Raw genomic sequence first — 26,413 nt, 5'->3', positions numbered from 1 at the left:
AGAGATAATAAATCGTTAGTTTAATCCATTTAATCGCAACTAGGTTCTCACAAGACACGTGACGCCGCGAAATATCAGTCTTTTCGACTCTTTACACGAAAATCATTGCATTTTCTCAAGTTTATTTGCCAACAAAGCTTGTATTTCACGAGATTCGACAGAATTATGATGCATTTTGTACCATATTTCCGACCAACTTCCATTCAACATCTCCATAACGTCATGAAAATTGCCAGAGCTTTGGCATGGTTTAAGGCACATTTTTGCTTGACAATTGAAGGGAGGTTTCATGATGAAAAGGGCACCCTTTTCACCCTCTTCAGTCACACCCTCCCCGTTCAAGTTGCGATTTAATGAGTGGGATCATTTCGCTCTCGAGCATCAAACACGGCGACACACTGTGTGAAAGGCACAAAAGCCTCCCCAACAAAAGCAACCCCCGTGCCGCAAAACTCTGCATAGCACACGATGATGGATGAGTTCAAGAGAGGAAATTAAACGAGTTTAGATCGAATATGAATGCGAAGTTGTATTTTCGCACAGGTGGAAAACCCAATGGAAGCTCAAACAACTCAATTTGCTGCGAGAAATGGAAATGCACTTCACAATTCCACTCGAGAGGAAATGCTTTTCATCCCCCTTTTTTCCTCCCTTGAAAAATATATAACATCATTTCAGGGAGAGACTCATAAAAGCTCTCTCTCTGTCTCGCTCTCTTTCGCTCATCTTTATTGACTCAAATGAGGTTCACAGTCGTATTATGGGTGGAAAACGTATAAACCTTAAGTGTCCACCATGAACAGACATTATAATTAAATCCTCATGACTTTGATGTTTGGGATTATTTATGATTAACTGGAATTTTATGCTCGGATGAATTTCAATTTTCTCACAGGTGAAAAACACACCCAAAGGCGCAACCAGGATTACAATTTTCAATTTAAATTCACTCATTTTTCTCCCTCTGGAAATGTAATTATTTTCTGCAATGGCAGTTGAAAAAACAAAAAACAGCTCCAATTGTCAGATTATCTCTTCTCTTGGTGAAATAATAATTGGATGAGCATAAAAATTAATAAATTAATGAGAATTGTGCATTTTTCTCCAACAAATTCCTCTTCCAATCTTAATATTGTTACGCCAAAAAGAGAGGAAGCAAGAAAATTTCCTCAAGATATGAAAAACTTTCCTTGCACAACACAAAGAAGAAAAGGCAAAGAGAAGAAGAAGAACATGCGGATGAGGAAAACTTTTAATGAGACACAAAGATTCTCACACACAGAGAATACATAAGCGAGAAAAATTCCCTGAAGAAGAAGGAAAAGCAAAGAATTTTGCTTCGGAAAGCAAAGTTGACATAAAAAACCATTTAATTCCCATCCAATCATCATTTTGCCATTTCAACGTGCCACACGATTAAATAATCAAGTCTCGCAGATCAACAATAACCATTTCTGTTTATTTCCAATTTTCCTCAGAATTTTCCCCGACAAATGCTCCTTTTATTTCATTTCCATTGAAGCCTTCGCAATTGGAACGTCTCTGGATTTTTTTCTCTCCTTCTTTGCCTCTCTGCTTTTCATGCCACACTCAAGTGGAAAATCAACCCCGTTGAAATTCAAGGCATTTCGAAGATACACAGAATATATTTACTGTTTAATTAGTGGAAAAAGAAGATCTTGGGCTCAAGAACGGAATTTGAATTGAAATAACCAGAAGGAAGCCTGAAAAATTCTCATGGCATGAATACAAAGTTCCACATTTGAAGTACACATAAAATTCAATCCGAAACAGAGATAATAAATCGTTAGTTTAATCCATTTAATCGCAACTAGGTTCTCTCAAGACACGTGACGCCGCGAAATATCAGTCTTTTCGACTCTTTACACGATTCTTGACGTCATTGAGAAATTGTGAAAGTGCACAAGAAATCCCCAGAAATTAAGATTTTCCCGTGATAAAATGCTTCTCTTCTCATCACATTGCCTTTAGAGTAGCTTCACTTTTGAGCTCTTCTTCCCCCCCCTAAAAAAAATGTTTCTTATTGATGTCTGCATGCGAGACTCTCTTAACATAAATGTCGATGGAAGGAGACGAAGAGGCGCCGGGGAAAAAAAACCCTTGTTGGCACAAAAAAAAGAGGAGGCAAATCTCAACGGGAAGGAAGAAAAGGAAAAATACTATACATGATTTTACACTCTGTATTATCAATTGTGGCAGTTTTGAAAGCTCAAGACATCCTTTTATGGCTGCAGCGTGAGATGATTTTTTGAGCAGAAGACGAAAAAAAAGAGGAAGCAAAAGGAGATTCAACCCCCACTTGAAAACCATAATCTCTACGATACATTCTGCATTTTTTACACACCTCTTGACATCCACTTGAGCTTGTGTGGCGACGCTTTCCCGAACAGAGAGACACTCACCACCCACCTGGTGAATTGCCACGAAAGGGACAGTGGATTTCTCTTCCTTTATAGTAAAATACAACACACAAATCCTTTACGAGAGAATTCTCTGCGCGTGCGTTGAGGAAAAACTACCCAAACACACACAAACACACACATTACGAGTAGCAAAACATACATTTGCAGTGTGAATAGGGAAATTTTCACCAAAGAAAATACCTCAAAATTCCAATTGTTGAGAAATACTCCAAAATATCCTCTTTAACTCTCTCTCTCACAAATCTAACCAAGAAAAAAAAGGGTGAGAAAGAAGAAAACCGGCGTCTTTTTTCCTTATATGTCTGATTTCAGGACAAGAGATGAATGTGTATTTGTGAAGATTTTCACCATATTTTCACACCACCCGGAAAAATCATCATCATCATCATTGTATAGTTTGGGAAAATGTGTGTGAGCCACAAAAGGGAGAAAAGACACCCTCGAGATATTTGTTGTTCACACTATAAAGATGAAGAACGAAGTGTGTACAAAATAAAAGAAATTACATTTCTCCTCTTCTTCTTCTTCTTCTCCTTCCTCGCTAAGGATAAACACACAAATTCCAGCTCAATCGAAGCCCAGGAGGTTTTTTTTTTGACAAAACATCCAACGGAAAACCATATACAAGATGTTTCACAATTTCATTCCCACACTCGCAATTTTCACTTATATGCGCACTCCTCAAACAACCCCTTTTTTTTCCTCTGCCATCAGACGAATTGGTGTCGTTGTATCACACATCACCCAAAAACTCACCCTCATCTTTTTATCTACCATTCAGACGATGAGAATTCTCTCATCTTCTTGGGAAAAAGAGCGATATCTTGAAGGCAATTTCTCGCATTTTTTTCCCTCAATCAACGCCACATAACGCCAAAATACCTTGAACAAATCACACTTGAGCACACTTCATAGATATTATACTTCTCAGTGCGCGAAAAGTTCTTTGGAAAATTGGGTGGTGAAAATACATAAGCAAAAGAGAGAAGAAAGAAAAAAAAACAGCGTAATTCTCACGTATAAAATCAAACTCAACATACACACAATATTAAAATCAATAAGAATAACATTTTCTCTCCCTTTTCCTTCCCACACTTTCTCCAAAGGGGGAGATAATATGCCTTCAATCTGTACACCAACTTCTGAACACTTAAATTTCCACACTGATTCCCAAATAATAATGAATCTCTTAAGTTTCCATTCGATATTTCTGTAAGAATCCACTTAAATCCGCTCTTTCTGAGCGCTTTTTCCAATCATAACCTCAAAATATCACTAAGAGATCTGCAAAAACTCCGCTTGGAAGCTTTCTACATCACAAAATCAAATCTTGTGACTTGTCAATGAACTCAAATTTGATTATTCAGAGACAAAATCGTACAGAAACCTTAAAAAATCAACATTTTCCAAGCACAAATGACTAATTTTGAGGTTATGTTGCATTTTAACACAATTTTCAGTGTTTTTTTGGCATTAAAGTTTAGAAAACTGATGTTTTTCACCGATCTTTTCGACTTTAGCATAAAAATGAATATGCAAGAATGCAAATTATTCACTAAATCTCTCCTTGATTCGTTACATAACCTATAAAAATGATTATTATGATTGTTTCTATGTGAAAACCAAAAGAAACCAAGAGAAAGGAGACAATTTCTCAATAAAATAAGCACTCAGGAAGGAAATAATGTAGATTTTTCAACACTTTCCACTTTTGACTGTATTATCTCCCCCTTGCTTTCTCTCACACACCAAATTATACATGTAAACATCTCTAACAAAAGCTCATTTCACAACTTTTTCCAAATCCTCTTGGAAATTGATTATTCAATTATTTTCAAGTATATGTATAATAATTTATTTAATGATTACTTTTCCCTCTAAAGCTTTCTCCTTTTTCGCCTTTGTTGTGCCTCTAGGAAAGAACATCCTCAATTAGTCTACTCTACTTTTATTGTATGTAATTTTCTCCCTTTTTCCCACTCGAGGGGAGGGAGAAAAATAGACGCGCATTTGCTTGAAAGGGACTTTTCCACGCCATTTCCAATTTGTCACCGAAAACAGAAATTTGAGAACGCTTCAATGAGTCTTCGAAGGAAATCCACCCTTTTCTCTCTCTTCTCACCACGCACACACAGAGCATCGTAAACCCCCCTTGAGACGATCAACAAGCAATAGGCGGAAAAATCCACACGGGAAAAACATCCAGAAGGGACACAATTAAGTGTCGAAGGTCAATCCCTGCGATATCCTTTAAAATAAATTGACCAATTCTCAAAATTACACCCATTCAAATGCGCGCACATCCTTTTTTTCCCCCAGACACAATAATAACAACAACAACAACAACAAAAAAACTGCGAGGCGGCAAAACTTTCGCCTCCCACGGCCGGAAATATGTATGTGTAAATCCACGGTGAAAATCCTCTTCTCTCGACAAAATGCAATAAAATAAATTTTCACGTGACTCTAATACTCAGCATTTCGCTTTGCTCGCGCACAACGATGGGCCGAAAAAGGGGGTGGGAAGAAGGAAAAGGAGGAAAACAAGGTGTTTGAAGTGAAAATATTGCGCCACGAGAGCGAAAAGATGGAATAAAATGCTGCCTTCTATCGAATATTCGCATGTTTACACAGCGCCAAGAGTGCAAAGACACATTAGTCTGCCATTCCGCATCTTATGTACACTTCTGGTTTCTCACAGATAAGAAACATATCCACAGTTTTGTACGTTTGTCTCTCATGAGCCACTCTCTCTCTGATGGTGTGGAAAGAAACTCAACTCGCAACTACAATCCTTAATATTATGATGTTTTGTGTCATAAGTTGGAAAGCTTTTCCGCCAGTCCAGAGCGAGCGAGTGAGCGAAAAAGAGAGAAGAAAAGCCAATTGCCATCCACAAAACACTGCGGATGGCTAAGGGAAAAAAGGACTCTCTTTCCCGAAACGAAAGACTATAAATATGGAAACTTTTTGTTGTTTCCATTCCCTCATCTTCTATTTTAGTCCCTTTTTCCCTCCCCCAAATCCACTGAAAGAAAAACAATTCAGGAAACTTTTCTCTCTTTCTCTTCCCCGAAAAACTTTCCATTCCACACCCCTTTCTTTCCACCCCCCAAAAAGCCACCCACACTCAGCATTACCACAAATGTTATGTGTGTGGTTAACGTTCAATGTCCCACCATTTCCTCGAAATACCACCACAAGAGCGACAAAAAAGCCGCACACACAGCGAAGAGAGAGAGAGAGAGAGAATGAAAAAATACACTTGCACAAATATATAGTGAAAGCAAAGATAAACATTAAGTCGATTAGGACATTACAGCAGGAGACAGCAAAAGGAGAGGAGAGAGAAAAAAACGCACAGCGACCAAACTCTGATGGGTGAAGTAAAACCCATTAAAGTGGAATCAAAAAAAGGAAGAGTCGAAAGGGGAAAAAAAGGAGATGTTAAACATGGAGGAGAACAAACTATAAATGAGCTTTTAGTTGCGTATCCAAAGCCCAGAAGAGCCAAAACTATGTCATCAGTTTTAGGGGATGATTTCGTCCATGAAGCAAAATTTGGGCAGCAATTTAGACTCAGCAAGACATCTTCATGTGACCAAACTCTTGACAGTTTAAGCACTCAAGAAAATCTCAAAGGGAAAGAGATTCTCAATCATTTTACGAGGAATTTCAGAAGAAATCACAGGAAAATTGTGATACAAAAACTGCTTTTTATAACTTTTATCGAAATTCTTCTGAACATAACCTAAAAAAAACTACATTAAGGAATATTCAACAATTGATAAAAACATTTCTTCTCTTTTAAGTTCAAAATTGAAGTTTTCTCCGCAAAATTTGATTAAAAAAACTCTTAAAATTATTATTATTCAAATTTAAACTACATTTTTGAGGTTATGTTTCAGTTTAGTACAATTTTAACTTGTTTTTCAATAGACAAAAACCAAAATTGCGATGTTTATTGTATGAAAATGCTTAAATCGACCAGTAAATAAGATTGTTTCCATTTTCACGGTGAATATTGATGTTTTTGGAGGTTATTTTCTTACAAAATCTAGCTTTAATTTGTCACATAACCTAGAAAATTACTTTGATGAATTGAATTAAAAGAAATTCAAGTTTTTATCAAAAAATGAATCAATTTGTCTATAAACGGCTTTTTAAAAAATAGATATATCGAAACACTCCCACTTAAGTACTTCTGTTGAGCTGTACACCACTTTCGACCACAATATCTCCCCCTTGTAAAATTCCTCATAAATTCTGCTTCAGCTTTTTTGCCAGTTGATAAATTGCAAATAAACCTACAATTCATAGTAATTTTGCCATAATTTCCCATTAAGATATTATGCAAACCAAACCTTTACTTAAAGTAGAACAAATGCTAATCCATTGTAATAATTGAGAAAGCTTTTAACCTGATGTAATAATATCTCTCACAGAGACTATTAAGTCTCACTCTACTCGAGTCTCTGCGGTTAATTTCCACTGGGACTGATTTTACACCATATAATCAACAATCATTGACTGCAAAGGAAGCGAATGGCACTCAAATGCGACCCTATTTGGACAGAGATAAGGGATTAAGAGATGGAGTTTATTCACCAGAAACTTTCCCCCCCAATTGTGCCAAACAGAACGGAAGTGGCCATCAGGATAATACTGCGGAGATTTACTCTTCACACTTTCACACCATAAAACATTCGCATATAATGTGCATTTTTTATCACATTCAACAAAGAGAGTCGTGAAATGAAGTTAAAAGAGCTCTTTTTTTCTTCGCTCACTTCCAAATCGACGGGTGAAGAGGAAACTATGCGAAGCTCTTGAATTTACAGATCAATTTTCATTAAAATGAGGAATGTTAAATGGACGATCAACTGTTTGGACGAATTGAGATCGCGGCTTGGTCTTGACACAAGACACGTGGCGTCACAGAATGTCAATCTTTCCAAATCGACGGGTGAATGGAAAACTATGAAAAGTCGATTTATCATAGTTTTCGTCTTATGTATTTTTGAAAAGCCTTTTATTTGTTCTTTCTGTACAAGAATTTTAAGATTTGTATCTTATGAGACAATAGAAAAAAATCTTATTTATCTAAAAAGCACAAATGGAAAAAATTGTCATGTTTTGCGAATGAAAAGTCGAATTTTCATTGTTTACGCTGAACAATTTTTCCCCAAGAAAAATGTCTCAAAAATTGCAGTCAAATGCATAAAAACGTCTTTTTAGAAAATATTTGTAGATTTTCAGAATTATCCTAAAATGTTTTTCTGGACTTTAAATGAATATTTCTCATATCTTTTAAATTTTTTCACTTGAAAACATTAAGAAAAAGTTCAATTGAAGTATGAAAAGTTGATTTTTTGTATAAAATCGACTCAAAAACCATTAAAAATCGACTTTGAAAAGTAATATTTTCAGATTTTCTATTAATTTTGCCACATTTTAGTGAAAAATTTCAATAAATACCAATAAAACATTTACAAAATAAAAAATACAGAGCAATATTTTCACTTTAACGAACGATTTGAAGGCATTTTGAGTATTTTGAAGTAAATTTGGCAAATTTCGCACTTGTTTTAATGCAAAATTTTGAACTCGCTTTGCTGAAAAATGGCGATTTTGACTTTTGATAGTTTTCGAGGCACCCGTCGAAATGATAAAACCCAAAAGTGCTCTCAAGTATGATTTATGATTAAAAAATAATCTCTTCATCGTGTGCACAATTAATCAAATGAGAAAGTATTCAATGGGAGAAAATCGATTTTTTCCACTGTATTTCAAAGCTTCATCACTTGCAGTAAACTTATACATAGTTGTATTATATATAGCGATGCAATATGGATTAAGTGTGCAATTTGAGCTCTCAAGTGAGATCCTCCTTCACTAATTATCCCCTCTTCTCGTCATTATTATGCCAAAGCACGCCTCATATTTATCATGGAAGCGAGGCAAAGCCAGCAATATGTACACATAGTCCTGGAAACCACTTCAAAGTTCATGCAGAGAGCTTTTGGTGGCGAAAAAAAGGGGGAGAGAGAAGATGAAATACAGCCAGAGAGAGAGAGAGAGCTTAGCACAGTTGTTGTCCTTTATTGGTTGCAATTTTCACATCTCTTGATCGCTTGAAATTTAATTTGCCAAATGGAAACAATTCAACACAGCTTATCTCTTAATTTTTTCGTTTCTTTTCATTCCACCCTCACTGTAAGCATTTTCTCGCAAATGTAGAGCTTCGTTGCCTTCATTCTTTCACTCTCTCTGTGTGACTTTGCAACTGAATTATTTACACTTTCATCCCCAACTCCTGAAAATTCATGGCTAGAAAGTGTGACAATATATACAGTTGCTGCCAATGAAATAAAGTCTTTAGGTAGAAGTTTTCTGATCACTTTTGAGCTTAATTTTGAGCTTTTTTCCCGTGATTTTCAACACTTTTATCCAATTTATCAACTGCATTGAACTGCAATTGAATTATTAAGCACGAATTTTAAATTTTCCAGTTGTCTTTCAATGACAATTTGAGCTTTTACCCTTGCCAAAGGGGGAGATAGTAAGCCTTCAATCTGTACACCACCTTTCAAACACTTCTAGAATTCGAAGTTTTTAGACTCTCTTAAGTTTTCATCCAATATTTCTGCAAGAATCCACTTAAAGTCACCTTTTTGGACATCTTTTCCTATCATAACCTCAAAAATATAACTAAAAGATCTTCAAAAAGTCCGTTTCGACGCTTTCTATATCACAAGATCATTTGAATATATGCTTTTTCAATGAACTAAGTTTAGAAAGTTTTCTAAATAACCATTTTTCAGCTCCAAATGACTATATTTTTGAGGTTATGTTCGAGTTTCATACAATTTGCGCGTGATTCTTGGCATCAAAGGTTGCAAAATCTTAATTCTGCCAATCTCTATGACTTAATCATAAGAATTGATGTGTTAGAATGTGAATTATTCACTAAATCTGTCCCTGATTCGTTACATAACCTAGAAAAAATATTTTTATGATTGATTTTGCGTCAAAATCGAAGGAAACTCAAAGAATTCGGAAGATTAGGCAGTAAAATAAACACACAGGAAAACAATATTGTAAGTTTTTCAACACTTCCACTTCCTAATAACTCCCGCTGAGCTGTACACCACTTCTGACTGTATTATCTCCCCCTTGATCATTGCTAATTATAATTTTTCCAATAATATTGGACCAAAAGCATGATAAATTGATAAATTCTCAAGCTTTGAGACTCAATTCAGATGATTTCCAGTCATAAAATGTAATTTTGAGGTTATTTTTGGGTGAGAAATGAACAATTCTGAGCTTCAAAAGTGTTTTAAATCAGCAATTTGAGCTTAAAATATCACATTTTGATTTGAATTTGCATCAATACAAAGTCTCAAACTAAAAACCGCCACGAAAGGTGCATTATTTAATCCGCAGCCACTGTTTATACCCTCAATATGTGTGAGAACGAGGATTGAGAGCTTCAAGGAGCATCTCTTCACACTGTACGACAACGACGACGACAATGATAATGAGTTGCAGTGACATAAAAGCCCCTCTTTAGAGGGTTAATATAGTAACAAATGCACTTCAATCTCTTCATGTTCTCATGAAAAATGTAACACAGAAGAAAGAAAGAAGAAAAAAAAACCACCAAAAACTTGTTGCCGAGATTGAGAGAAACTTGATGTTTTTAATTAGAGCAACATAAACATCCCTTTTTATCCTTATCGACACACACACACAGAAACTCTCGTGCACGACAAACCACAAAGTCATCAGTCGCTGGGAAATTTATTCTCACTACACACTTCATGAACACCTTTTGAATTTTTCCCTTTGCGTGAGGAGCTTTTGCTTGAACACATGCAAAAATTGGAAACTTCACAGCGTGTGTGTGAACATGCAAAAGGGTTGAAAAACTTTCTCATGTCATTTTCATTTTAATCACAAAACCCACCACCCCCTTTTGGGCGCTTCATTATATATTATGTTGTGTAACTATCTTCCACCCCAAAAGAGCTTTTCTCTATATCGACGGGTGCCTCGAAAACTATAAAAAGTAAAAATTGCCATTTTTCAGCAAAGCGAGTGAAAAATTTTGCATTAAAACAGCTGCGAAATTTGCCAAATTTACTTCAAAATACTCAAAATGCCTTCAAATCGTTCGTTAAAGTGAAAATATTGCTCTGTATTTTTTATTTTGTAAATGTTTTATTGGTATTTATTGAAATTTTTCACTAAAATGTGGCAAAATTAATAGAAAATCTGAAAATATTACTTTTCAAAGTCGATTTTTAATGGTTTTTGAGTCGATTTTATACAAAAAATCAACTTTTCATACTTTACTTGAACTTTTTCTTAATGTTTTCAAGTGAAAAAATTTAAAAGATATGAGAAATATTCATTTAAAGTCCAGAAAAATATTTTAGGATAATTCTGAAAATCTACAAATATTTTCTAAAAAGACGTTTTTAATGCATTTGACTGCAATTTTTGAGACATTTTTCTTGGGGGCAAATTGTTCAACGTAAACAATGAAAATTCGACTTTTCATTCGCAAAACATGACAATTTTTTTCCATTTGTGCTTTTTAGATAAATAAGATTTTTTTCTATTGTCTCATAAAATACAAATCTTAAAATTCTTGTACAGAAAGAACAAATAAAAGGCTTTTCAAAAATACATAAGACGAAAACTATGATAAATCGACTTTTCATAGTTTTCCATTCACCCGTCGATATAGCATAATCTCGCGCCCAATTTGCATTCCTTCACAATAAATCCATCCTGGGCGGAATTCAATTAACTCTCTCTCACTCTCTTCCTTTCGCCCAGGATGATACAGAGTGATAAAGGAGACAAAGTTGCACATGAATTAACAAAACTCACCTTTGCTCTGGAGCTGAAGACGATTGGCGTCAGTCTTAAGTGTCTCTGCAGTGTGAACCAATTCATCCAGTTGAGGTTTCTTGAACTCCAATTCTCGCAACACATTCTGCACATGAAGAAGAAACATGGAAGATTTAATTGATTTTCTCTCCGTTTTGGGGCTCAAAATTCAACATCATATCATAAATATGATACGTGAAAATACATTAAACAGCCAAAAGCCATCTCTTGCAAAATTATCATATCCATTAGAGACAAGTCACGTGAGGTTTTTCCCTCGATAAACATTCCTCTCGCATTATCATATTTCAATAGATGGCCTGGAAAAATATTTTCCCAGCTCCTCTGCTTCTTCTTCTTCGTCGTCATTCGCCCAAAGACAATATAGAGACATTTTGCCGATCGAATTTCTGTCACACATTTCGCTTCTCTCTTTCGCATCTCATGGGAATTTTGTTGTGTGACAACAAAAAATAGACAGAGAAAATAGCATTATTATCAAAAATTCAGCGAAAAAGAATAAAAATTCCCAAACATGATGGAGAGAAGAAAAAAAAAATGTTTTATTCAATTTTTTCTTCTTCCTTGTGCCGAAGAAGACAAGATTGTAAATACCTTAATGTCAAATCAAGTTAGAGAATCTTTCCAGTGAATCACAAGGAAAATGCCATATTAATCTCGACATTTCAGAAAATATCTTCTGTCTTATCTGTCCCTTTATATTGTGATTGCCATTCCATCCCAGAGAATATTTATAATTCATTCCGCCCCTCCGCAAAAGGAGCTTTTCTCTTCTATGAGGATAATAATAAGGCTCTGAATTTATTGACTGGCTTCATTAGACTAAAATTGACTTCGTCATTCAACTTTACACGCAAAAATGCTGGTAATAATAATCGGCTTAAGAGATTTTCCATTCATCCATAGACAATAAGATGTCAATTTAATAAATTTTATTGTGGAATTTTATCTTGTTTTCTTCATTTTATTTTTTCAAAATCATAATTGATTGTTTACGAAGTTTGCAAAGACAGCAAATGCGGAATTTTGTGAAACGTCAATATCTTATAATACAAATTTGACATTTTATCTTACAAGATATGAATAAAGACGTCTATGTAAGACCTTGTTGCAATTTATCTTCTGAAAAGTTCTGAAATGTTTCAAACGTTGCCGTCTGACGTCAATTGACCAGAAAAGCCGGAAAATTCACATGAAAATCAAGATATCTTCGTAATGCATTCGTACATTGTACTAACGCCGCCTGGTGACCACAAATATAAGCTATGAAAACGTAAAATTGCAACGAGGCGAAAAATAAAAGATTTCGTATTTCGATTTGTAAGAGTTACGAATTGTCTATGCAATTCAATGCATTTAATAATTTATATTGACTTTGACAGCTTATTTAATATGTCAGGAAAATAAACTAGCAACGACCTCTTAATTTGAATTTTGCTGAATTTTGAACTCAATTAATATTCATTATATGAATTTATAAATCGACGGGTGAATGGAAAACTATGAAAAGTCGATTTATCATAGTTTTCGTCTTATGTATTTTTGAAAAGCCTTTTATTTGTTCTTTCTGTACAAGAATTTTAAGATTTGTATCTTATGAGACAATAGAAAAAAATCTTATTTATCTAAAAAGCACAAATGGAAAAAAAATTGTCATGTTTTGCGAATGAAAAGTCGAATTTTCATTGTTTACGCTGAACAATTTTTCCAAGAAAAATGTCTCAAAAATTGCAGTCAAATGCATAAAACGTCTTTTTAGAAAATATTTGTAGATTTTCAGAATTATCCTAAAATGTTTTTTTGGACTTTAAATGAATATTTCTCATATCTTTTAAATTTTTTCACTTGAAAACATTAAGAAAATGGTTCAATTGAAGTATGAAAAGTTGATTTTTTAGAACTATTTTCGATAAAATCAACTCGAAGACTAATAAAAAGCGACTTTGAAAAATTAAAATTTTCAGATTTTTCATTAATTTCACCATATTTTAGTCAAAAATTCCAATAAATACTGATAAAATCATCTAAAATATTTACAAAATCATAAATTCAGAGCAATATTTACACTTTAACGGACGATTTGAAGGCGTTTTGAGATAAATTTGGCAAATTTTGCAGCGATATTGAAGCGAAATCTTGAACTCGCTCTGCTGAAAAATTGTGTTTTTGGCTTTTCATAGTTTTTTATTCACCCGTCGAAATCTACAACAGAAAAATCCCCAAAAATTCTGACAGCTTTAAAACCTTTAAGCAAACAATTCACTCCATTGAATATTTTTCCTCCCTCAGGCCAATAATATATTGATTTGCCAATCGGAAAAGTACAGCATTTCACCCCAAATCACGTACATTTCACAACCTACAACCCTGTGACCCTTTTAAACTCTAAAATCCACACTATCGAGAAACCACATGATTAGACCAAACAAAATTTATTATCACTGCACGCACGCATTTTATCGCCACCCGCAGAGAATTTGTTGTGTGCCAAGCGGCGAAAAAGAAGGGGTGAGAGAGCGTCTCGCCCACTCTCTCTCTCTCGCTCTGCCCAGCCATCTAATCATCATTTTTCGCGCGCCGCACACACGAAGGGGTGGGAATGTGTTTGGGGGTTGTTTTTGCCCACATTCACAACACCCGCCGCCCAAGCGTGTGTTTGCAGGGGGTGGAAAAAAAAAGCGCCACCGACGACCAAAACCTCTAATTCGCTCGAGCCGCCGCCGATGGTTTAGCAAAAGACCACCCCAAAGCATGTTGAACAATAACACACTGTGCACAGTGGCATTTATCAAAGACGTGTAAGGTATGTGGGGGTGGGGGGTGAGGGTGGAAAAATCAATACGCAGCGCCCCATCAACACACATACACACGGCACTTTCCCTTGTCGCCTTGTTAAAATCTTAGTCCGTTTTTCACGCCCAAAAGACATTCACGTGCCAAAAACTCACCCCCGCCCTTTGCGAAGGGATGTTCTTGAGAAGACACCTTTTAGCCCACATACATATGTATGTTATGTATATATAGTGAGCAATTTGGCACAAAAGTATTCACGGCAATTGCCAGTCATTCAAATAAATCACACGTTAATTGCTGATTAAATTTTCATCTCATAATATTATTCGATATATTTTTAATGGCAATAAATTAATTTCTTCAGCACTCTTTTGTCGGTTAATTGCGAAATTTTCCCCAAAATGACTCTTCATCATGTTCTCCAGCATATGTGTGTGAGAGAGAGAGAGAGAGCTTTTCCCGCCAAAAGCATATCAATACAAGCACCTTCAAAAGTTTTCAGAGAAGAAATTCACCACGGAAAGGAACTTTTTAGCCGGTCGAAAACAGAGAAAACACCAAATGTGTCTCGACTTTCGTTCTGTGAGTGGTGAAAAGTCTCTCTCTCTCTCGCTCTCTCTCTCTCTTGCTCGCATGCTAAATCACATTCACTCACCTTTTGCTTGTCAATGGCCATGAGAATTGCATCGATGTCGCCAACAAAGACACTCTGGCCCTTCAGCATGTCTCGCTCGAGGCTCAGCCAGTCGGAGATCTGAAGGATGGACTTGTCAAAGCTCGCGGACAGAGAAGCTCCAGTCCCGAGAGCTTTTGCCCTCGCCTTGGCGGTGAACGAGCCAGGAATGTAAGGCTCCGAAGAGTCTGCAAAAGACAAGAAGCGCACCATGAAATTTCACGCCGTTTATAGAAATTCCTGCGGAATAGCAATTCAAGGTTGTCAGAGACACAAAATACCTCTGTCATGATCATTTCTTGGCATAATTCAAACACATATTTCCCACCCACAAACCCCCAAAGCGAAACATGTGTCAAGTCATTGTGAGCTGGCCTTAAGAGATTTTCACACTCCTCCAGACGCTTCGCCAGAGAGACACGCAAAGATTTCTTCTGGTCATTTTATATCCACCTCAACAGGGATTATCACACTTTCCTCCCTCCTTCCTTCTCACCCTCGTGCGCACGTGGATTAATCTCACTTTTCCACCCCCCCCCCCCCCCACGCAAAGACACATGATCGAAATGTGAATTTGCAGCTTCAGACAAAAAGAACTTTCTCGTCACGAAGATATGAAATTCATTATAATGAACGGAAATCCGCAGGAAATTCTGAAGTCTGTGTCGCCAGAGGGCGAATTTGTTGGCAAAAAATTTAATCTGCGGAAGCTCAATAAACCCATTTTATGCGATATTAAGCTTTCAGGCAAAAATACGCAATATTAATATTATTTTTAGCATTATTAGCAGGCAAAGGAGGAATTATCCTCGTCAATAATTAACACTAATTTTTATCATCAAACGTTCAATTAATCCAAACAGAGAGAGAAATTTTGGAACAAGAATTAAATCAGATGAAAAAAAAAACTATAAAACATTGAATTAAAAAAATTCAAATTTTTACAATTTCTGAGGTTTTTTTTTCTTTTTAAGAAAAAGAAGGACTAAAATTCAGAATAATTTGAGTTAATTTTGGTATATTTTACAATTGTTTTTAGAATATTTCGGAACTGATATTAAAAAAAAAATATTTCAAATGTTTTTCCTTAAGATATTTTTAATAAAAAAAAATATTTGAGAATTTTAAAATCAATTTCTTGCTAAAATCAACCTAAAATATTATTTAACCTTTCTAATTCGTTAAAAAAAAGCGCAAATATTTTTAAAATCAATCTTTGACAAGTTCCGAGTTGTCCCAAGAAAAGGGCGGCTGTGGCTCAATAGTCAACGTGTTTGACTCTCGATGCTACAGTCGTGTGTTCAAATCCCACCGCTTGCAAATGTTTGAACACAGCAGAGTGCAAAAATAAGCCTTTCCAGCTGGAACATACGCTTCACTGGAGTTGGTCTTGCGCTCTGTCCCTGTATATACAAAAAAAGGTGGAAGCGGCCTTTTAACACAGTCAATAGCGCTTTCGCTTAATGACACAGAGGTCCCGGGTTCAATCCTCACCTTCTGAATGCTGTGAGCGATTGACTCGGCAAGGGAAATAAAAAGACATTTTTAATGCCAACAGACGAAACTGACTGTTGATTTCCAACTTGAGGTTTGTAAAACTTCAATGGAAATGTTTCCCTTGGCCAGAAAAAAAGGAATATAAGGAAAGCATTCATTCATGTGTTGGGAATTATTTGGTCAATTGACACCCGCAAAACGCTATAAATCGATTTGGCCATGGACAAAGATATAACAAATGGATAAATACTTGGAAATATCAAGGAAAGAACTGGATTGTTATGGGGGGAAGCAATTTTCTGGGGTAATCATAGGCTGCATCGGATAAAGAGCCTCACGGACAAGTCCATCAGCAAGACAATGCCGCCAGCAAATCAGCAACAACCCACAAACTAATAAAGATGACACATGCATCTGCCCAGCCGGATTGGACATCCAGATTGAGGACCATTCCATTCATGGCGACCACGGCGAGCACAGGAAAAACGCATCACAACGTTCGGAACACACACGAAAATCGTTCTGCAGAGCTTGAAGACGATAAAAGGCCACCAACCAAAGATCTCCACGCTCCCGAACTTAGAAATTAAGGAATAAAATTGTATCTAATTGTATCTGTCCCAAGAAAAAAATCACTGCATCAAAAACAACCCCTAAATTTCTTTCTGCACAGAAACAGTCAGAATTATTAAAAAAAAAATAGTCTGAAAATGAAGATTTGTAGCTAAATAGACAAATATTCCACTGAAAACATTTCTATAAAAACCATCATTTGAAGGTTTAAGAGCTGCACAGAGTAGAAAAATTGATGGTAATCCAGAAGAATAAGGTCAGTTGATGAACCATATATTTCTCCCTTGGACTTTCCCCGCTGAGAAGTCCGCAGACTGGCAAAAAAAAGCCACCCTTTAATCCCAGCATCTGCAGCTGAAAATATGTATTGTCATGTCACTGACCTCAGAAGCCGGATGTTTTGGATATTCTATTTCAAGGCTCAGCTCCAAAAAAATCCGTCTCACAACATTCATCAAGGCGCGTCTATTTTTATGTGTGCCATTCATGAAAAAAAGCCGCCACCAAGGGGCAAATCACAAGGCAATTTTTGAGGACACTTAATTTTTCTCTAATCAAATAATTAATTATTTGAGTAAAATAATCAAAAAATGATTATTTTCCCAAGTAGAATTGAAAAAAAAATTGAAAAATAATCAAATTATGATTTAAATAATAAAAAAAGATTATTTTCTCAACTAAAATTGAAAAAAAAATCTAATTTTGAATGCATAATCAAAGAAAAGATTATTTTCCCGAGAAAAATCACAAAAAAAACAAAATAACCAAATTCTGAATTAAATAATTAGAAACAAATGAATATTTTCTCAAGTGTATTTTCAAAAATAATCATATTTTGAATAAAATAATCAAAAAAAACAAACAAATCCTAAGTAAAATTATATAAAAATCTCAATAATGAAATTCTGAAATAAATGATGAATAAAAATAAATTATTTTCAATCAATTAATCAGAATATTTAAAATTTGATTTAATATTCTGGAAAATAATAAAAAAAATAATCAGAATTTGTATGAAATACAGAATTTTTAATCAAATATTCAGAAAATTATCAGAATTTTCTACGAAATAATCAAAATTTGAGTAATAATCACAAATAATCGAAAAAAAGATTGAATAATCAGCAAGTTAATGGTCTCAACTTGCGAGTGATCTTCCCCTTGGCCGCCACTCTTCGATTCTCTCTCTCACCTGATCAAATTCCACAGAGAAAAAGAGTGAAATGGGAAATTGATGAAGCCAGTGGAAAAAAAATTAACAACACACGCAAAATAGACAGATTTTTTGATCAGAAAATGAAAGAGGGAAATTTTTGATTGACTATTTTTGGCGGGTGAAAAAAAAATGTCCATTTCGATGGAAATTGTTTGAAATAAAATTGAAAAATAACATATCACATTCATTCACCAGCCAGAAACTCAATTGAAACCCCACAAATTTTTGCCCCAACACACAATTTTGCATTGTGTCAATGGGAGAAAATACACATCATAGCTTAAACATGAAGTTTTCTCTCTCTCTCTAAAGAAAACCACTCGCGAAAAGGACCTTTTTTTTCAACCTCTGCCAAATGTAAAGGAAGAAAGGACAGAGGAAAAAAAAATGCCAGTAGAAATAGAGTGAAAATATGGAAATTCACCCCCGCCGGAAATGTTGAGAACAAACAGAAACACAGCAAATAGAATTTAGAAATAAACACACATATAAATATAAAAGGAGAGGAAGAAGAAGAAAAAAAAAGCGTGGCGAAATTGCTCACGAAATTGAGGCAGCAGAAAAAAAAATGTTGAATAGCGTGATTTTTGGGCGAAAAAGAGCAACAGCAGAAGCAATTGATGGTGGATTCGCTGGGAAAATTATATGAAAGGATAATGGCATTTTACAGCACGACCCAGAATCTTCTCGCCATTGGCTCCATTTCACGCCATTCGAGCCTATTCAGGGTTGTGAGAAGACTCCCTCACACCCTGTCGGCATTTTAATAACGACCAAATGGCATTTCACTTTTTCACACATAACAAACCACGCATAAAAGCTCTTTTTCCCTGACATTTCGGCCCATTCGACAATCCCCCCGTTGATGTTTTATTAAATTAAACCATCTTTGCCTAATGCGCAAGGCGGAAACATCACGACCGGAAGTGGTGTACGACTCAGCGTGAGTCTCAGAGAGTGAAAGTGTTCGCATAGTTTGAGTTTCTCCGGTGTTTTTCTGGTTACAAAATTCAATTTTAAGATTTATAGGCCAAAATAAGTTAGTTTTCTAATAGTTTTCTATTAGTTTTCTTTTTTTGATAATTAATAATTGCTTGAGTCGTTGTAACTTTGCGTATGTCGTATTTCAGTTCGTAAAAGATATGAATTTGTGTTGCAACTTTACACATTTCACAGCTTAAATTAACGATCGTTTGGTGGCGCTAGTGTAAAATACGAATATTAGAGTATTCAAATATTTTTTTTAGTGTTTTTACAAGACATAACCTCAATCTGGTGCATTAAAATGCGGAAAAATGACAAGATAAATCCAATAAATTTATATTAATCAACTCAAAAACATCATTACTGTCAATTTTTTTGATTTTCACGTGTTGTTTCTAACTTTTCTTGCCTTTCCCATAAAATGAATTGCGCACTTTCGTTAATTTTAATAATTTCAATCTTGCAAAGCAGTTTTATGAATTAATATTTCTGACAGCTTATTTAAAATTTAATGAAAGTAAAGTTGCAACGACCAGTCAAAGTTAATTGACAAAATACAAATTTTCCATGTAAATATTTATCTTTTTACGTCTTTCTTCATCGCCAAAAATTCTCTGTAAGAATTCATTGAACAAAATTTAGCTGTTTATGAAAATAATTTAATTTATTATTCGTAAGCAAAGTTTCGACAGTAATTCATCAAGAATTCGCCACCATTCAATGCAATTCAACATTAAGGGTTGAAAAAGATCTCAAAAGTGTCTTTTTAGACGCTAAAAACTTCTCTAAACGTTCAAATTTACATCATTCTGCTCACATTCTCATCCCCTTGGCGGTGGTTTCTTTCCCGCGGCGCACATGAAAAGCCTTCGGGGTTGAAATGGAGGCGACGAAATGGATTTACATTTCTCTCTGGTCAAGAGTGGAAGAATAATTGACACAAATACACGATTATAACCGACTCCAGAGTGCTCTTCAGCATATCGAAATAATTGCGTACAAGCACACAATTCCTCGCCATTCTTCGGGTCGCCCCACAGAAAAGGGGCGCAAGCAAGAGTGTGTCTAAATGCGGCAAAGCCATTCATCCCCAAACCCACTCTGAGTGCAAGATACATTGCTCTCACACTCCGCAAAACCAGCCACACAAGCACACAAACACACATGTTGTGTTCGCCCATTTAATAAACACAGAGAGAGAGAGATGAAGAAAACTGTATAGAACATCATATATGGGCTGAAATCTCTCTATATTGCAATTGTAGGCAATGTTGAGAAGCCAGAATTCAGCTGGTGAATTGCAGAGGAATTCCCTCTTTGCACAATCCATGCAATATTCCTCTCACTCTCTCTCTTCTCTCGCTTTCAGCGCATATTTGTATGTTTTCAGCACATGAAATATCATCATACAAGAGAATTGTTTAAGTTTCCTCATCCACCAGAGCAATGGAGCTTAAGAGAAAATTTGTTTGCATTCTCTGCCCAGCGTCAACACTCAAAAGCTCTTACAAATTCATACTATTATGTTGGACTTTAGTGGTGAACATTCAATTTTGCAATTAGACGCACTTTCAAAGGCGGAAATTCATAAAATATTCTAATTCTTGCATATTGCAGATCAACTCAAACACAAGCACTAAAAACAGTGTTTGCAAAGCAAATAGACACAGAGGGAAAAGTGCTGCAGAACATTTAGATGTTCATGCATTAGAGACATTTAAACAAATTTGACTGGAAAATTACCAGAGAAAAGAAACATTTTGATGAGTATTTCAACTGTTTAATGAGTGGAAAATTCACAGAATTTATTTCTGACCAATTTTACTTGATTTTGATCAATAATTAAGGTGTTTTGAAGGTGAATTGACCGCTCGTTGCAACTTTACGCTTTCATAGCTTATATTGGTGGACGCCAGGCGGCGCTAGTGTAAAGTACGAATGAAATACAAACGACAAGACGTTGCAAGGCAAAGTTGACAGTTTATTTAATACGAATTTCAGCTGTCAAACGCGAAGAATGAGTTTAACAGGACGAAATAGTGAATCCACGACTTTTTCCTGAAATTGGGCGTGTTTCTGATGAGATCCTTGAAGGATTCTGCTGGTCAGAATGTCCGGGAAGATGTCTTTGTTGTGACATTTTAGCACAGTCGCATTTTCGTGCTCAGAAAGAAGAATCGAACAGCAAAAGTACTTATAAATGCTGTCTAAACGCAATTAGTTTCATGGGAAAGGATCAAATGATGTCCGGAAACACATAACCTCAATCTGGTGCATTAAAATGTGCACAAATTATTTATATAAAACCATAATTATTGTCAATTTCCTTGATTTTCACGTGAATTTTCCAAATCACATATAAATCATTATTTATTACATCTTATTTAATATGATATGAACGTAATGTTGCAACGAGTGGTTAAATGCAATTTAACAAGTGAAATGCATGGAAAACTAGCTGAAAACTTTAATAATCCAATAGTTTGTTTGACTATTAAAGTTGTGTCCAGCTTTTGAGAATCTTTCCTTAAAGATTCCACAAGCAAAACCATCAAGGAAGAGGAAACAAATTGATAAGAGTGCCTTTTGACCATCAGATAAATGCCAGAATGTCTTATTTTCTGGAGGAATAAAGATAAATAGCAATGATTTCAATGTTTTGGGGTTCCTTCATTAAATGACTAAAGCAATGGTGAATAAGAACAGCATCAAATTGTGATTCTGCCTTAAGACGTTTGCTTGAATGGATTTCACCAACTAATCGCACGAGCTTAATTTGGATATTCTGTTCTTCAGCTGCTGAAATTTTTGCCCCAAAAATACCTTTTGCAGCGGAATTCTGCAAAGGACTCGCAAGAGGTGTTGCCCAAAGGCACATTTCCTCGCAAACATTCCGGCGAAACTATGCAAGTTTGAAAGAAAATCAACACACATGTAAAATGCTTGCACTATTATTTTTAATTAAGCTGGCAATAGCAGCGAAACAACTCGCAAATGCAAATGGCATTGACAGTTGGCAAACAAACTGACTGTGTACAAATAACCGCCATTCAGGCGGTCACACAAAACTGTTGCTTTCGGATGCTGACAAAGGGCGCCAAAGTTAACTTGAAACTTTCCTCATATTGATCCAGATTTTGCGCCTCACGATCTCATTAAACTTTGCCGAAATTGCGTTGCCTTTGAAGCGAAGACAACGCAAATGAGACAAATGAGCCAATAAAACACTTTACAACTTGCTTAAGTAGAAATACAAGAAGGAAATTCTCTAATCTTCACATTGCCACACATTTTGCTTACTGAATTGTTGCACTCAAAGCGACAGACATTTCTGATGGGTAAATTGAAAAGTGAGGAAAGTCAAAATCGCCATTTTTCAGTAGAGCGATTTGAAGTTTGAGAGTTCATTTTGCTTTGAAATTTTCCTAATTTTCCCATAAACTCTCTGTTATCTTTCAGTAAATTGATAAAATTGCTCAATTCTATTTTTATGCAATATTTCCCGGGTTTTTCCACTGTTATTTGTTGAAATATTAACTAAAATACGAAGAGTTGATTGACGAATTGGAAAAATTTGCTACAATAAGTCGGTTTTTGATAATTTTTGTGTATTTTTTTTCAAACAATTCGTAAAAATCAACTTTTTACATTTTTCCTGCCCATTTTTTCACACTTTCGTCCACCGTCTATAAACCGAAAGACACTCACGAAGGGTTTCTGGCTTGGTTTCTTGTCAATTTAACAGTGAAAAGATTTAAAACTGCAAAATTGAGGTCTTTTTAGCTCATCGAATAATGATTATATAATTCCGATCAGGATGATTTGTGCGGCGAAAACTATTAAAAGTCGACTTTTCATACTTTTCAACGCAACATTGAGAAATTTTCTACACGCGGAGTTTTTAAGAAAAATCTTATTTCTTTATTTTTTGCCAATGCACTCAATGTAATGTTTTCACACGTGATAAGAAGACATTAAGATCAATCCAAACAGACATAAGACGTCAACTATCAAAGAACGACTTTTGGTGTTTATTGAAAATTTTGACTGAAATATGGCAAAATTAAAAGGAAAACTTAAAATATCACTTTCCAAAGTCAATTTTAAATAGTCTTTGAGTAAATTTTATCCAGAAAAGTTCAAAAAATCAACTTTTTATACCTAAAATGATCTTTTTTCTTGCTTATTAAGTGAAAAAAATTCCAAAAATATAAGAAACATTCAGTCAAAGTCTAAGAATATTTAGGAGAAATTCTAAAAATTTATAATTATTTTCCAAAGAGACTTTTTATACGTTTGACTACAATTTGAGACAATTTTCTTAGAAAAAAAAATGTATCTTTTCATAGTTTTCCATTCACCCGTCGATTTGTATTATGATGAATTATTTCACAAGAATTTTCTCTCCTCAACAAGTTGCTCATCTTTTTCGGCGCACCAATTTACGCTCATTGGAAACACATCACGTTTTCGTCAGTTGTTGGAATTGAAGCATCTTCAGACGAAAATCATTTACGACATTTGGTGAGGATTTTTTTCTCTCTCACTTCTTTATAAGACACTTTTTTTCTCCGGGAGGAATTTCAATGGGAGAAGAAGAATAAAAAAAAAATCTCTTTCAACATCATTTCCTGTCAATTCACGCAGTGGATAAGACAGTTCCAATAATTCTCTTTCTTCCTTTTCTGTCCTTTAAGACATCAACAAACCATTTGGAATCCTTTATTTTCCACCAAATTTTCCCTTTCCCTCCTTTTTTTTTCCTCACTCACTCGCCCAACATGAAATGGGAGGAGTAAAAAGCTTGTCCGACATTCGTGAAATCCACACTTGACAATATTGAGATTTCTTCTCTTCCTTCCCTTCTTTTGTGTTGTTTACGACTTTTGCCGGACTTCAGGAAAAACTCTTTTACACTTCGACAGGTTCTGCGAAAACTAGTAAATGTCAAAATCACCATTCTTCTGTGTTATCGTCTATTAAAATGATTAATAATGATAATTTTCAATTATTTTCTATGACTTTCTGTTGATTTTATAGACAAATTTAACGAGATTTTGTGAAATAAGTCGTTTTTTGACAGTTTTCATTGCTTTTATTGAAAATTTTGAATTATTCGCCAAGATTTCATTGTCATATTTTAAATTTTCACCATACAAAATTATTTCCAACAAATGTTCATCAATGAAAATGATTTAAAATGGGATTTAAGGATGCAAAACAACTAAAAAGACACAAGAAAAATATCAATTTGTACGAATCTCTAAATTATCAGTCGTTGCAACATTACAGATTTCGTATTTCAGTGTATAAAAAGTACCAATTTAGTGCTTCAGCTTAACATTTTCTTAACTTATATTGAAAGGATCGAAGAATGCACAATGAAATGTGCGCAAATCGTCATTAAAATTCTTTAAAAATTGGGTTTTCCACCATAAAAAACATCATTATTGTCAATTTCTTTAGTTTTAAAGTGAATTTTTCGGTTTTTAAATACATTAATTGTCTTAAAACGTCAACGTTTAAACGTTTTAGGACTCGCAAAAGACAAATTTGAAATCGAAATCTTGCAACGTCTTTTTACGAATTCATAACTTTGACAGCTTATTTTATATGTTATGAATGTAATGACATTACAGATTTCGTATTTCATTCTGTAAAAACTACCAATTTGGTTCTTCAACTTAACGTTTTCTTAACTTATATTGAAAAAATCGAAAGATGCATATTAAAATGTGCCCAAAACGTCATTAAAATCCTTTAAAAATGTGTTTTTTTTTTACATAAAAACATTATTATTGTCAAATTTCTTGATTTTCACGTGAATTTTCCGGCTCTCAAATTTATTAATTGACATAAAACGTCATCTTCTGAAATTTTTTAGGACTCACAGATTAGTAAATAATATGAATCGTACTCTTGAACACCATTTTACGAATTCATAACTTTGACATCTTATTTACTATGTTATGAACGTAATGTTGCAACGACGCCTTAATTTCTCTAACATTTCTCCTCTGTATTCTATCAAAAATCAACTTTCAATCCCGCGCCATGGCGACTTTTGATAGTTTTCACTTCACCCGTCGACATGTTGGTAAAAAGTTAGTGAAAAGAAATCACTGAAAACTCCTTTAGCTTCGAGCATTGATGGAAAAGAGGACACTTGAGCGTGCGACTCTTGAGACAAGCGAATATCTTATCTCGATGAATTGTTGAGAAAAGCATTGTGAATATCATGAATGCACATTTCTTCTCATTCATACACAAACTTTGATGGTAGCAAAAATCCGTGAAAAGAAGCTCTTTTCCTCTCTCTCTTTAGTATTTGACCTTTGATTAAACAACCCTTTTTGCCATATCACTCTTCTGATTCCTTCACGCTGCATTGACTCTGTGATGAACAGCACACAGAGTAAAAAAAAGGACATCCTTTGACGAAGCGGAAAAGGCTCACATTTCACAGAGAGAGAGGCGAAATTGAGGGTGAAAATCTTCAATAAAAAAAAGGGGGAGAAATTTCATGCTAAAGATGTAAATTCCAAAACCATTCAATCAAACATAAATTCACTTACGCGCGTCACACGAGAGAAATAACCACCAGTCAAAAGGTGTTCTTAAAGGAATTTTTCCATTTCACTCCAAAACTATGTGTTTCAAAATGTATCACCAGAAAACAATATCACCTGAGGGAAAAATTACCGCCACAGCAGCAAATATAGGATGTTAAAATGTCTCTCACAAATTTCTCACCCCTAAAAACACACACAGGAACACAGAACATAGAAAAACACCACACAAAACACTCTCTGTGAACTTAAACGATGGGTGGAAAATGAGAAAAAGGATAAATTAAGTGTGACTTTCAAAATGAAAATTTTCACGTACAATTTCAAGCCGGCAAAAGCGTAAAAAGCGCCTGATTTTCCCGCAAAACTTATACACAAGCGCGTGGTTGTGTCACAACTAAAACAGAGGGATTTTCCTCAACATCACAATGCCGCCCTTCATTTCGCTTTCCACCCAAACTCTCTCTCTCTCTCCCTCTCCTGGCAAATTTCTCTCTCTCTTCGCTCTCTTGGCGATGCCTTTCACCCTGAAAATGGGTGAAAGTGGAAACGAGAGAGAGTGAGAGAGCGCAGAAAAGCCCCTGAGAGAGTCAAGCAATGTCGCTACATAGAAAACATATGGCTCTGTTGCAGTGTTTTGTGGAATGAGTGGCGAAAGAAGAGTATTTTCCCTCCCACTTTTGAGCTCTTGGAAATGCAGAGAAAAAGCACGTGGAAACATTTTCACGCAGTCGCTCAA

At 35.1% G+C, this 26,413-nt stretch overlaps 1 protein-coding gene across 5 annotated transcripts in view; it reads right to left on the bottom strand.

Annotated features, from left to right (window-relative positions):
* LOC132264957 (dystrophin, isoforms A/C/F/G/H) overlaps positions 1-26,413 on the bottom strand; it is a 209,724-nt gene that overhangs the window by 143,382 nt on the left and 39,929 nt on the right. For all 5 annotated transcript variants that reach the window (XR_009468550.1, XM_059765308.1, XM_059765310.1 and 2 more), the window contains 2 exons: positions 14,818-15,023; positions 11,349-11,454 (listed from right to left, as the gene is read on the bottom strand). Coding sequence is in view for 4 of the 5 variants with exons in the window: in XM_059765308.1 (XP_059621291.1) it covers positions 11,349-11,454; positions 14,818-15,023 (312 nt within the window). In the remaining variant the exon portion in view is untranslated. The remainder of the gene's footprint in view (positions 1-11,348; positions 11,455-14,817; positions 15,024-26,413) is intronic.

The sequence above is a fragment of the Phlebotomus argentipes genome, unplaced genomic scaffold (assembly GCF_947086385.1).
Source record: "Phlebotomus argentipes unplaced genomic scaffold, Phlebotomus argentipes genome assembly contig_2, whole genome shotgun sequence".
In the NCBI taxonomy this organism is placed as follows: Eukaryota; Metazoa; Arthropoda; class Insecta; order Diptera; family Psychodidae; genus Phlebotomus; species Phlebotomus argentipes.
This window is presented reverse-complemented; position numbering and strand designations above follow the sequence as displayed.